The 14,921-nt window shown below is 40.8% G+C and overlaps 1 protein-coding gene across 1 annotated transcript in view; it reads right to left on the bottom strand.

Annotated features, from left to right (window-relative positions):
• Positions 1-2,893: 2,893 nt before the first annotated feature.
• LOC118833237 (condensin complex subunit 3-like) overlaps positions 2,894-14,921 on the bottom strand; it is an 89,757-nt gene continuing 77,729 nt past the window's right edge. Inside the window, 2 exon segments of the mRNA XM_036740602.1 lie at positions 2,894-5,860; positions 7,245-7,359. Coding sequence (XP_036596497.1) covers positions 5,706-5,860; positions 7,245-7,359 — 270 coding nt within the window. The 3' untranslated portion in view covers positions 2,894-5,705.

The raw sequence follows: 14,921 nt of genomic DNA, 5'->3' as shown, positions 1-14,921 counted from the left end.
TTGGTTACTGTGGAGCCTAAATAAATGTTTTGATTCTTCTGCCTTCTACTTTGAGAGTTTCTTATATCCGGCGGTTCCGAACCTTTCAGACATGTTTATGATCCTCTTTGAGATTATAAACTCGGTCCTCCTGATACAGTGGTTTTAGGTGGATGCTATTTATAATTTTGAGGAAGGTTCCATTTATTCCTATGCTTTCTAGTGTTTTTAATAGGAATGGGTGTTGTACTTTGTCAATGCCTTTTTCTGCATCTGTTGAGATGATCATATGGTTTCTGCTAGTTTTGTTGTTGATATGGTCAATTATGCTAATAGATTTCCTAATATTGAACCAGCCTTGCATTCCTGGAATAAATCCTACCTGGTCATAGTGTATTATTCTTGTGATGAGTTGCTGCAATCTTTTTGCTAATATTTTATTTAAAATTTTTGCATCAATATTCATTAGAGAAATTGGTCCATAATTTTCTTTCTCTGTTTTGACTCTACCTGGTTTGGGTATTAGTACCGTATTTGTGTCATAAAAAGAATTTGGTAGGACTCCTTCACCTATTTTCCCAAATAGTCTACAAAGTATTGGAATTAGTTGTTCTTTAAATGTTTGATAGAATTCACATGTAAAACCATCTGGCCCGGGAGATTTTTTCCTAGGGAGTTCATTGATGGCATGCTCCATTTCTTTTTCTGAGATGGGGTTATTTAGAAATTTTACTTCCTTTTTCTGTTAACCTGGGCAGTTTATGTTTTTGTAGATATTCATCCATACCTCTAAGGTTGTCAAATATATGGGCATACAATTGCGCAAAATACTTCCTAATTATTGTTTTGATTTCCTCTTCAGTAGAGGTGAATTCACCCTTTTCATTTTTGATACTGGTAATTTGATTTTATTCTTTTTTTTTAATCCAATTGACCAAAGGTTTATCAATTTTATTGGTTTTTTCATAAAACCAGCTCTTTGTTTTATTTATTAATGTAATAGTTTTCTTGGTTTCAATTTTATTAATCTCTCCTTTGATTTTCAGTGTTTCTAATTTGGTATTGGGAGTTTCCAATTTGCTCTTTTTCTAGCTTTTTCAACTGTATGCCCAGATCATTGATCTCCTTTTTCCCTATTTTATTCATGTAAGCATTTAGGGATATAAAACTTCCCCTAAGAACTGCTTTTGCTGCATCCCACAAGTTTTGGTATGTTGTTTCATTATTGTCATTCTCTTGAATGAAGTTATTAATTGTTTCTCTGATTTGTTCTTTGGCCAACTCGTTCTTTATAATTAGATTTTTTAATTTCCAATTAATTTTTAGCTTATTTTTCCACGGTTCTTTGTTACAAAGAATTCTTATTGCATCATGATCTGAAAAGTGTGCTTTGACTACTTCTGCCTTTCTGCACTGGATTGTGAGGTTTTTATGCCCTAGTACATGGTCAATTTTTGAGTATGTGCCATGTACCGCTGAGAAGAAAGTATATTCCTTTTTATCCCCATTCAGTTTTCTCCAGAGGTCTCTCATACCTGCCTTTTCTAAAATTCTGTTTACCTCCTTAACTTCTTTCTTATTTATTTTGAGGTTAGATTTGTCAAGTTCAGAAAGGGGGGACATTGAGGTCTCCCAATATTATAGTTTTGCTGTCTATTTCTTCCTGTAACTCCCTTAACCTCTCCTCTAAGAATCTGTATCCCTTACCACTTGGTGCACATATGTTAAACAATGATATTGCTTCATTGTTTATGGTGCCTTTTAGCAGGATATAATGTCCTTCCTTATCTCTTTTAATTAAATCTATCTTTACTTTTGTTTTGTCTGAGATTAGGATTGCTGTACCTGCTTTTTTTACTTTAGCTGAGACACAATATATTTTACTCCAGCCTTTTACCTTTACCCTGTGTGTATGAGCTAAAAACATCTTAACAGATTCTGGGATTAATCATTAAAGTTTGGAAACTGTTTTGTTGGAATTTTGGGAGAGAACTCCTGAGAGTGTAGATCACTCCAGTAGCTCACTCCTGCTAAAACACCTCCTCCCAATTCTGATCACTCATTCCCCACTGCCTCCGCAGAGTTAAGAGGGTGTCTCAGTGTGGGAATTTCTAATCAGCCACAAGGGTTCTTGTTAAGTTCTCATCCCCAGATCAGATTATGAGAAGAGAATGTTGGAAAATTGTATGGAAACCTTAAATCACCCTTTCCAACCTGGCCAAAGGAGGGGAGGGGCAGCAATTTGCAGACTGGCAGTACCCTGACAGTCTTGTGCCCCTGGACACTTTGTAGCCCATCCTTGTTGGCAAAGCTTGGAAATGTCACCTAGGTCCTATACATTTCTTGCCCACCCTGTCCCAGCAGCTGCAAACCACCCTAGGCTCAGTAAATTTTGCAGTTGTGGGGGAAGGGAGAGGTAGATGGATTGGGCCTGTGGCTAGCATTCCCTAAGCCCTGCCTTCAAGTAGTATCATCATTGAGAAACTAGCCTCTGCTCTGGGTAAACTCTGCACTTCTCTGTTCCAATTGCAAAAATGTATTTTATCTCTGTTTGACCCTATTTGAAGTTCTTTCCTTCTAAGATATATGATATTGTCCCTCTTTTTCTTTTACAGCAAATTTATATTATCAAGAACTTTTGTAAACAGAATGCTAAATCTATTAGGTCATAGATGGATATTGGAATATCTTTGAATTACTACGATGGGATGCAGGAATAAATAGCTTGCAATTTTGACCTATATTCCCCAAATAAAAATAACACAGAGATAACATTCTCCAAAAGGAGGAAATGATTAGACAAAGTAATAGGACAGAGATGTAAAGTGATAGATGTCTAAAAAAAAGATAGCAAATTTTGAGAAAAGCAATAGGATCAGATTGATTCTTCTAAGAATTATACACAGATACATATGATTGACTTCCAATATTTATTATATTTTGGTAAATAGATCTTACATTTGGATTTTTGCACAAAATTGTATAAGACAGTGATAAAAGTAAAATTATTTCTCCTTTATTAAGGCATCTGTCTGATAATTTTAAAAGGCAGATGAGCTCATTTTATGGTTGGACCTTCACATTTTAAAGGATTCTTATACCAGGTACAAGGTTCAGGTAAGGACAGAAACAGCAGATAATAAAATATACACTGAAATACTCCGAAGTTTCAAAAATGGAGAATCACATTTAAGAGACTGTACTAAGTTATATTAAGTAAGAATTATCTGGGAATTTCTAGATATGAAACAGAAGAAGCAGAACTGTCCTAAGAATAAGACCTTTTTGTCAAAGAAAGGACGACATCTAGGGACCAACCAGATAACGACATCAGGCATCTGGGATTCAAAAAGCGCTGCTTAAATAGACATTGGGAATAGGTAACTGGGATACAAGGAATTTAACGTTGGTTAACATTGTTGATAATGATTGCATTACTATGTATGATTCATGATTAAGTTTTCTTGGTTATCTAATGTGTAAATGTAAACATGTGACATATGAATGTCCCCTCTCAGTACCAGTCTACTGTGAACCATCTAAGTGGTTTGATCTGTACCTGACAATGTAATTGTGCAATTTTGTGAATTGTGAGAAAAACTTTATTGTATTTGTTTAAACTCAGCCCTGTGTGGCTGGGATACTGTAATAGAAATTAAGGTGGGACTTTTTGCTTTTCTTCTCTTAAGTGCCTTTAATGATTCTGGCCTGTGTTTGAATGGGGCAGATGAAGTGGGGTCTTTTTGTCTTGGTTATATCTCAGCACAGAGATAACTAGCCTGGGTGAGGTCAGAGCCCTCAGGGCTCTGAACAGGATATAATTGAGGACAGCTTGGCATTTGACTTTTGAGGGGCACACTCGTGTAAGAAGTGTTGAGACTCTGGGTAAGCTGCAACTGCCCCACCCCCAGCTTTACAACTCAGATGTTGGTTCTTCTCTGGCAACTATATGTTGTGATTTTAATCAGACAAGGTCTGTCTACTGACATTTGTAATTTGTTTGTATTTTCTCTGAAGTTCAGGGTGCTGGCTTTTAGCCCTGAACTAAGTGAATGATATTTGTGTGTTGGTTTGAAATAAGATTATTAACCCCTTAATGCTACTTTCCTTAGTAAAGCAGATCAAAAGAACCTGTGTTGGCAGCTTTCTGGGTGCGACTTGTTGGTAGATCTTACACCCCCACAGCAGCTGCTAGCAAGATTGTTACTACAGATACTGAACCATTTATTGCACTGTTTGAACTTAGCCCTGCGTGGCTGGGAAACTGAACCATTTCTATGTGCCTTTGGTCAAGGATCTATGTTGTGCTGTTTTTTTTCTCTCAATTATCAAATCATATGTGTTCTGGGAGCCCCTGTCAGGTCTAACTACTCCTATAGCTGCCAACTTGTGAATATGGACTCCTTGATCCCTCTGTCACATCTGATGATTGCCCCTGCTCCCGAGTGGACATCTGAACTCATAGGAGACCTGGCCCTCCAGTTTCAAAGGGGTCTGAAAAAGACGACGTCAGACATAGACAGCTTTACCAAGAGTCAGGACCAGACCTGCATGAACAGCTCCCTTTTCTGAGTCCTTTGCATTTCCAAGATTGGTTACCTATATCTTTGGTATCTTTAGCTTATTTTACTTAGCTGCTCTATTTTTCCCATTATGCTCCTTACCCTGACCCCCTTGCAACTTGCTCCTTCTGCTTGTTTACAATTACTTTGCAGTGACTGCCCATCTCTGGGGATGTCCAACCACAGAAAAAAAAAATAAACTTGAACCCCCCTGGGTAAGGATTTTTAGAACTTCACTCCCGAGGAAGAGAGAGGTTTTTCCATATCTTCCTTGGTCTAAAGGTGAAGCTTTCAGCTTGCCTTTGACCAAAAGGAGGAAATGATAATCATTTAAAATCAAGTTAGTAACTTCAATAAGGGTCAGAGCCTGAGGAAGAGCCTGAACTGATTTACCAGAAGAAGAGTCTGAACCTAAGCTTCTTTGTTCTCTGAGTAAACTCAGAGAATACCTCCTCCTATGTCAACAAGGCCAGATCTGGCTGACTTAAGAGCATTCTTTCCTCTGTCTATTAGCCATTAAGGATGAGACCTTTAACTCAAGAAACTATCTTGAATAATGTGACTTTTTCTTATCTTAATATATTATGGGCATATACTATGTTTTGGCATGTTAATCGTAAATTAAACACAGAGATCCTGGGTTGTAATTTAAAATTGACACTTTGTCAACTATCTTGACTTATTATATTTACAACCTACTCCATTAAGGGAAATCCTTTTCTTGTATCGTGGTTAAACATACATGGGACCACAAAACTGAATAATGCAGGCATGCTGAGTTGGGACTAAAAATGTATTTAAACCTTCTCATTCCTTTGTTCAGACAGTCAGAACTTAAGCTCTGGCTCCTTCTAGGTACAAGTAAGCTAGCTTCGCTACCTTTAAGGGAATAAACATCACGAATTTACATATCACCTAGCTTGTTTGCCTACTTTAACCAAACTTTCAGGTTGACAACTTCAATAAGGTTTAATTTTTCTCTGCTTCCCTCCCCTACCTCCTCCCCAACATGGCGTGCAATCCTATGTAGGCTCTCAGATACATTCTTATTAAATAGATTTTCACATTAGTCACATTGTACAGAAGAATTAGAACGAATGGGAGGAAACATGAGAAAGAAAAAACAAACTAAACCAAAACAAAACAGTCAACAGTCTGCTTCATTCATGAGTCTTTTGGAGTTGTTTTAGGTGTTTGATCCTCCAGTTTACTCTTGTTGAATACGTCCTGGGCCCTTCGACTGCGGAAACTCTCGAAGTATGGGTTCGGGGGAAGAGGCTGGCACAACTGCCTGATGAGCTCCGGGCTGAGCTGGGGCACTGGGCAGGAAAGAGTCAGGGGTTATGCCAGAGAAGGGGGCTCACAGGGAGATGCCACTCAAGTCCTGGTGACTCCCCCTTCAAGTCTATTCCAAACCTTCCCTTCTCTCAAGCCTCCCACACCACCCCCATAACTCCAGACTTCATAGCCGAGAACCTTTTTCCTCCTCCTCCCCAAGTTACCCTTCTCCCCTTATAAAGCCCCTGACCTCAGGCCCCAGGCTCTTCCGTCCTCCCATCTCCCATGAGGAGGTGGTCCTCCCGCTCAGTAAGACCAAGCCCTCTCCAGGGGCCCTGATCTCAGCCCCTTTTCTCTAGTCTTTTCCCCTCTCCAGTGGGGCTGCTTCCCTGGTCTCCTTTATCCCTGAAGGAGCCTCAGAAGAGCCCGCCTTGCTATGTCTCTCTTCCCCTCCCTCTGCCCAACTCCTTTAAAAAGCCAGACTCTCACTGCCCCCTTCCTCTCCTCAGCTCTTGAAATCTGGCTTCTAATTCATCATTCAACCACAGCTGCCCCCAGGAACGTCCTAACTACCAAACCAAGCAATCCTTCCCTGAGCCGCATCCCTCCTGACCTCTCTGCTGCTGAGAGCACTACTAGGCACCTTCTCCTGTCCTGCTTCTCCTTCTCAGCCTTCTCTGTTGAGTCTATGTCCAGATCATGCCCACTAACCATGGGTATCTCCAGGGCTCTGTCCTGGGCCCCCTTCTCCTTTCCTCCATACAGTCTCCTTGGGTGACCTCCTCAGCTTTCAGGAGTACAACTACCACTCTACATGGATCACTCCCAAAGCTGTGTGTCCAGCCCTTACCTCTCTCCTCAGTGCCAGCCCGAAATCTCCAACTGCACAATGGATATTTCAAACTGGATGTCCCATAGACACCTCAAACTCAGAATATCCAATGTCCAGAAATCTCTCTCTCCTCTCGTCTATACTTCCCTCTTACTGCTGAGGGCACTGCCACCTTGCTCATGGGCTCAGTGTTACCCGACTCCTCCCTCCCTCTCATCCCACATGGCCCACCAATAGCTACACCTTATACTTTCCATTTCCACCTTATCTGACATCGGACCTGCCATGGCTGCTTCTCACTTGCACTACTGCAGCGCCCTCCCAAATGGTCTCCTGCCTCGAGCCTTGCCCCACCGCCCCCCACCCTCCACGCAACTACAAAGGGATTTTTCTAAAGCCCAGCAGGGCTGACAACATCCCTCCCCTCCTTGGCCTATAGAACAAATATAAGCTTCTGTTGGCATGCAACGCCCAAGCTTCACAACTTGCCCCCAGCACACCTTTCTAGACTTGTCAGACATTGCTCTCCTTCAGTATACTCTGGTCCAATCTAATGGTAAGCCATTTGTAAAGAGGTGAGGGTACAAACTTACCTTCGAACAAAACAGGAACACGCTTTTCGGCCCGGGGCTTATCATTTGTGGAGTTCTCACTATTCAGATCCATCCCATGGTTGTCTGGATTGATCTTGGGGCCCCCCTTGGAGTCCTGTGGGGTCATTTCACAAGAATTTCAAACTAGACTCCAAAGAAGAAAGGAGACCTCTAGCACTTTCTGGCACACTGGAGGGCACCTTGGGCTGCCAGAGCTGAAAGGACCCTTTGAGATGATCCCATCCAAACCTCCCCCCACCCCACCAGACTGATGAGGGAGACTGAGGCCCAGAGTGGCCACAGGCCAGGACTAAGACTCAGGATATGTCTCCCCCTCTCTGAGGCTCAGTTTCTTAACCTGTAATATATGGATAATCCACACACTGCCTCTAGCACAAGGTTTCCGGGAGTCTCAGAAGAGAGGATGTTTACGGAGACAATTATGGCAGCAGAAGTTGCTGTTTGTGAGAAGTCTGTCTTGTGCCTGTCAGGGCCCAATGGCTCATTTTCTGGGGATGTGTGGACCTCTCCTCCATTAGGTGGCCCTGGGTGAGAGGGGAATCGTCATCTCCTCATGGACCAAGTACCCGATCACTGAGGACAATGGGGGAGGAAGAGGGAGACAGGCTCATCTCAATGTGAGTAGCTAAACCCCAGATAACATTTCTGAGGGGCAGGGAGCCCTTGGGCTTGACTGTCTGCTGACTGGAAAAAGCTGACCATCAGTACAGGGCATGGAAACTGGAGTCTGGTCCTGGCTGCCATGTGCAGTGGGAGCTGAGGCATGGCCCAGACTAAGGCAAGCCTGCAGAGCCTGTTGAATGTAGTGCCTTGTGAGGAGCCAATGGCTCCCCAGGCTGGTCCAGAATGGAGGCTTTCCCTCCTCCCTAAGCTCACCTTGGAGAGTCCTCCCAAGGCCTTCTTTCCCTGCTCCTCCTCCTGGGTCACAGAAGGTTGGGGAGGTTCAGAGTTTTAGAGCTGGAAAAGACTTTGGAGGTCATTGAGTCCATCCCCCCACCCCATTTTTCAGAGAAGCTAAGAGATCACATGGTACATAGTCCACGCTGATGGCTAAACACCAATCCAGTGTTCTCTCACTGTTTTGTCATTGGCCCCCATTGGTCTCACACATAGCCTTGGGCTGTAGCTGACCATGGTGCTGACCATGCCAACCCATCAAACAATCCAACTTTGAAGGGTGGGAGGTGTGGCTAAACAGTAGCTCACATGAAAAGGACCCGGGGCTTGTAGGGGAAAGAAGGCTCAGAGTGGGTCGGCTGAATGACACAGCACCCCAGAAAGCCAGGGAGAGAGCCAACAATGTGCCAAGAGAGGCCGGTGGGCAGGGCTTCCAAAAATAAGGAGGAGGCACTGGTGCCTCTGGCCTCTGCCCCCCTCCCAGGCTCAGGCTACACCCAGAAGCTTGACATTGATAAGCTGGACAGTCCCCAGAAAAGGGCAATCCAATGCCAAAGGACCTGGGACCAATGAGCCAGGAAGAGAGAAGACTGAGAGGCAACACAACGGGTCTGTCTCTTCATGTCCATGCAAGGTGAGCACTCAGAAGATGCCACTGAGGACAGAGTCAGGGGCATCTGGGCAGCTCCTGACACCCAGAGCTGTCCAAAAACACAATGGGTGGCTTAGCAACTAAAGGGTTTCCCTGATCCTGGGAGGTACTCAAGTAGATGACCATTTGTACCAACACTGGAAAAGGACTCAGGGTGGGCTTGGCCTAAGAGTGGCCTAAGAGCCTCCCAGCAGCCTGCCACCTTTCTATAGCTCTGAGCAGGTCACACCTCCCAGCACCTGTATGGACTTGCCAGATAAGGAGGGGGGGGCAAGGGAGCCACAGATGGGGCCTCACCTGTACACCCACTGTTACATTCAAGAATTTGTTATTCAGGACTTCCAGAAGCCAAGATGGCAGAGCAAGCAGGAAGTCGCTCTCACACGCCATTACTGACCTTGAAAAACCCATAAATTATCGCCTCAGGAAAAATCCTGGAACAGTGGATCCAATACAAAGATGGGATGAAACAGTCATTTAGCTTGGAAGGCTAGGGGGATTAACAGGAAAGGTCCCTCTTGCTGTAGCCAAAGGGGATGAGTACAGGATGGGAGGTGTCCCAGAAAGCCAGCAGGAAGCCCCACCTCAGGATGAATGGGAGATCCTGAGCCCCAGGGTGGAGGAGAAGGCAAGCGCCAACACCAGGCACACACCAGCCACCAACACCAGTTCAGCTTAGCACCAGGTAAGCTACCAGACCCCTACAGCCTCCAACTGCCAGCACCTGAGACCCCAGCACACAAAGCCAGTGACCAGCCCCCTAGTACACAGCCTGGGACAGTGCCTCCTGTGCCCCAGAAGCATAGATCAACTTTAAAAGCCAGAAAAAAGGCAAAGAACATGAGCAAAAAGCAAGAAAGAAAAAAATGACCACAGAGAAGTGCCTTGGTGACAGGGAAGATCAAAACACAAATTCAAGAGAGGACAACATGGTGAATATACCTATATCAGAAACCTCAAAGAGGAATATGAACTGATCTCAAGTCTAAAAAGTCTTCTTGGAAGAGCTCAAGAAGGATTTTAAAAGTCAAATAAGAGAGGTAGAAGAAAAATTGAATAATTCTTTTAAAAATACAATTGGCAAAATGAAAAAAGTACACTGAAGAAAACAACTCCTTAAAAAGGAGAAATGGCCAAATGGAAAGGGAGGTACAAAAGCTGACTGAAGAAAACAGTATGTTAAAAATTAGAATTGGGTAACTGGAAGCTAGTGACTCTATAATTATAGACATCATGAATCAATCAAATAAAATTAAAAGAATGAAAAAATAGAAGAAAACACAAAATATCTCGCTGGAAAAACAACTGACCTGGAAAATAGTTCCAGGAGAGACAATTAAGAATTATTGGTCTACTGGAAAGCCATGATGAAAAAAAGAACCTGGAGAGCATCTTTCAAGAAAGAAAAAGAAAAAAAAAACAATGTTATTCAATAAGGGTAAACTGTTTAGGGACCTACATGGGAAGATGATACCTATAACTCTTGAGAACTGTACCTTTATTATGATGTCTAGAAGAGAAATACATAGACAGAGGGGGTGGGTTTAAGTTGACTTTGATGTGATGATAAAAAAAAATTAAGTGATGAAAAGGGATTGTAATGGAAGAAGAGGAAAGGAGGAGGCAGGAAAGGGTAAATTACATCATATGATGAAGCACAAAGACCTATTACAGTAGAGGTAAAAAGGGAGGGTGACGAGCACTGTTTAACCTTACTCTTATTGGAATTAGCACAAGGAGGGAATAACATACTTAGATATAGAAATCTAACTTGTCCTATAGGCAGTTAGGAGGGGAAAGGAGGAAGAAAAGATAGAATAGAGGGAAGAAGTAGTAAAGGAAAAGGGAAAGAAAAGGGAGGGGGCTGATAGAGGGGGTGGCAGAAAGGGGAAAGAAAAGCATGAATGGGGGAGGGGGCAATAGGTTGGAGAAAGAAACACATAGTAATCATAACTGTGAATGTGAATGGGAGGAACTCTCCCATAAAACATAAGCAGACATCAGAGTGGATTAAAAATCATAATCTTACAATATGTTGTTTACAAGAAACACATTAGAAACAGAGTGGGATATACACAGGGTAAAGGTAAAAGGCTGGAGTAGAATATATTATGCTTCAGCTGAAGTAAAAAAAGCAGGGGTAGCATTCCTGATCTCAGACAAAGCAAAAGCAAAAACAGATCTAATTAAAAGAGATAAGGAAACAAACTACATCATACTAAAAGGCACCACAGAAAAAGAAGCAATATCATTACTGAACATATGTGCACCAAATAGTATAGCATCCTCATTCTTAGAAGAGAAGTGAAGGGAGTAATAGGAAGAAATGGACAACAAAGCCATACTAGTGGGGGACTTCAACCACCCACTTTCTTAACTAGATAAATCTAACCACAAAATTAGGAAGACAGAAGGTAAAAAGGTGAATAGAATTTAAACAAAGTTAGATATTTCCCCAACCGATAAATGGTTAAAGGATTTGAACAGGCAGTTTTATGAGGAAGAAATTAAAGATATCTACAGTAGTATGAAAAAATACTCTAAATCACTATTGATTAGAGAAATGCAAATCAAAACAACTCTTAGGAACCACATCATACCTATCAGACTGGCTAACATGACAAAACAGGAAAGTGATAAATGCTGGAAAAGATGTGAGGAAATTGGAACACCACTGCATGCCTGGTGGAGTGGTGAATTGATCCAACTATTTTGGAGAAAAATTTGGAACTATGCCCAAAGGGCTATAAAAGTGTGCATGCCCTTTGAACAAGCCACTTCTAGGTTTGCATCCCAAAAAGATCACACAAGTGGGAAAGGGACCCACACGTACAAGAATATTTCTAGCAGCTTTTATGTGGTGGCCAAGAATTGGAAATTGAGGGGATGCCCATCAGCTGGGGAATGGCTGAACAAGTTGTGGTATATGAATGTAATGGAATACTGTCGTGCTATAAGAAATGATGAGCAGGAAGCCTTCAGAAAAACCTAGAAAGACTTATATGAACTGATGCTGGGTGAGGGGATCACAACTAGGAGAATATTGTACACAGTTACAGATGCATTGTGTGAAGACTGATTTTGATAGACTTAGCTCTCTCAGCAATGCAAGGATCTAAGACGACCCCAAAAGACTCACAATGGAAAATGCTATCCACATCCAGAGAAAAAACTTTGGAATCTGAATGAGGATGGAAGCATACTATTTGCTCTCTTTTTTTTTCTTTCCCGTAGTTCATTCCATTGGTTATAATTCTTCTTTACAACATGACTAATGTGAAAATATGTTTAATATGAATGTATATGTAGAGCCTATATCAGATTGCATGCTGTCTTGGGGAAGGGGGAGGAGAGAGGGAGAAAACGTAAAACTCAAAAGCTTATGCAACTGAATCTTGTAAACTAAAATAGCTAGACAGACAGACAGATAGATAGATATTAATTTAGATATGGTAGACCTATGGAGAAAATTGAATGGGGATAGAAAGCAATATGCCATTTTCTCAGCAGCACAGGAAACCAAACAAAAATTGACCATGTACTATAACATGGAAACCTCACAAGCCAATGCAGAAAGGGAGAAATATTAAATGCATCCTTTTCAGTTCATGGTGCAATTAAAATTACATGTAATAAAGGGCCGTGGAAAGTCAGACTAAAAAGTAAGCGGAAACTAAATAATCTAATCTTAAAGAATGAGTGGGTTAAATAACAAATCATAGATACAATCAATAACTTCATCCAAGAGAAGGGCAATAATGAGACAACATGCCAAAACTAATGGGATGCAGATCAATGAATTGGGCATACAACTAAAAAAGCTAGGAAAAAAAACTAAAAATCACCAATTCAATACCAAATTAGAAATACTGAAAACCAAAGGAGAGATTAATAAAATTGAAATCGAGAAAACTATTGAACTAATAAATGAAACCAAGAACTGGTTTTATGAAAATCCAATAAAATTGATAAACATCTGGTTAATTTGATTAAAAAAAAAGAAAGAAGAAAACCAAATTACCAGGATCAAAAACGAAAAGGGTAAATTCACTACCAACAAAGAGGAAATTAAAACAATAATTAGGAACTATTTTGCCAATAGATTTGACAATCTTAGTGAAATGGATGAATATTCAGAAAAATATACATTGCCCAGATTAACAGAAGAGGCAGTAAAATACTTCAAGACCTCCATCTCAGAAAAAAGAAATTGAATAAGCCCTCAATGAACGCCCTAGACAAAAATTTGCAGGGCCAGATAAATTTAAAAGTGAATTCTATCAAACATTTAAAGAACAATTCATTCCAATACTGTATTGACTACTTGGGAAAACAGGGAAAGAAGGATTCCTACCAAATTATTTTTATGACACAAATATGGTATTGATAACTAAACCGGGATGAGACAAAACAGAGAAAGAAAATTATAGACCAATTTCCCCAATGATTATAGAAGCCAAAATTTTAAATAAAATATTACCAAAAAGATTGTAGCAACTTATCAGGAGAATAATACACTATGACCAGGTAGGATTTATACCAGGAATGCAGGGTGGTTCAGTATTAGGAAAACTATCAGTATAATTGATGCTATCAACAATAAAACTAAGAGAAACCATATGATTATCTCAATAGATGTAGAAAACGCTTTTGACAAAATACAACACCCATTCTTATTAAAAAACACTAGAGACCATAAGAATAAATGGAGCCTTCCTTAAAACGATAAGTAGCATCTACCTAAAACCATCAGCAAGTATTATATGTAATGGGGATAAGCTAGAAGCATTTCCAACAGGACAAGGGGTGAAACACGGATGTCCATTATCACCACTATTATTCAACATAGTACTAGAAACTTTAGCTTTAGCAATAAGAGAAGAAAAAGAAACTGAAGGAATTAGAATAGGCAAAGAAGAAACCAAGCGATCCCTCTTTGCAGATGATATGATGATATACTTAGACAATCCTAGAGAATCAAGTAAAAAACTACTTGAAATATAAAAGAGGCAAGAAAAAGCTCTTACAATGGAGGAGAAGAGGGGGGAGGTGAGAGAGAATGAGTGAACCTTACTCTCATCGGATTTCACTTAAGGAGGGAATAACATACACACTCAAATGGGCGTGGAAATCTACCTTACCCTACAGGAAAGTAGGGCGGAAGGGGATACGAGAGGTTGGCATGATAGAAAGGAGGACAAATGGGAGGAGGGGGTAATGAGAAGCAAACACTTTTGAGGAGGGACAGGGTCAAAGGAGAAAACAGAGTAAATGGGAGTGGGATAGGATGGAGGGAAATATAGTTAGCCTTTCACAACATGACTGTTACGGAAGTGTTTTGCATGACTACACATGCATAACCTATTTCAAATTGCTTGCTTTCTCAATGAGGGTGGGTGGGGAGGGAGGAAGGGTGGGAATGGGGAACTCAAGTTTTAAAAACGAATGTTAAAAATTGTTTTTACATGCAACTGGGAAATAAGATATACAGGCAATGGTATATCGAAACCTATTTTGCCTTACCCGAAAATAGAAGGGAAGGGGATAAGGGTAAGGGGCAGATTGGGAAAAACTGTAATCAGAACGCATGCCATCTTGGGGTGGGGGGAGGGGAGAGATGGGGAGAAAATTTGGAACTCTAAGTCTTGTGGAAGTGAATGTTGAAAACTAAAAATAAATTGATTAATTAACAGAAAGATGAAGAATAAACTATTTGAAATAATCAACAACTTTAGCAAAGTTTCAGGTTATAAAATAAACCCACATAAATCATCAGTATATCTATATAATACTAACAAAGCCCAACAGCAAGAGATACAAAGAGAAATGCCATTTAAAGTTACTGTAGACACCATAAAATATTGGGGAGTCTCCTGCTGAGTCAAACCCAGGGCCTATATGAACATAATTACAAAACACTTTTCACATTAATAAAGTCAGAGCTAAATAAGTAGAGAAACATCAGTTTCTCGTGGGTAGGCTGAGACAATATAATGAAAATGACTATACTACCTAAATCAATTTACTTATTCAGTACCATACAATCAAACTACCAATAAAATTATTTTATAGAGCTAGAAAAAATAAAAATATTCATCTGGAAGAAC

The sequence above is a fragment of the Trichosurus vulpecula genome, assembly GCF_011100635.1.
Source record: "Trichosurus vulpecula isolate mTriVul1 chromosome X unlocalized genomic scaffold, mTriVul1.pri SUPER_X_unloc_5, whole genome shotgun sequence".
Taxonomy (NCBI): domain Eukaryota; kingdom Metazoa; phylum Chordata; class Mammalia; order Diprotodontia; family Phalangeridae; genus Trichosurus; species Trichosurus vulpecula.
Note: the sequence above shows the minus strand (reverse complement) of the source record. Positions and strands in the feature narration are given on the sequence as shown.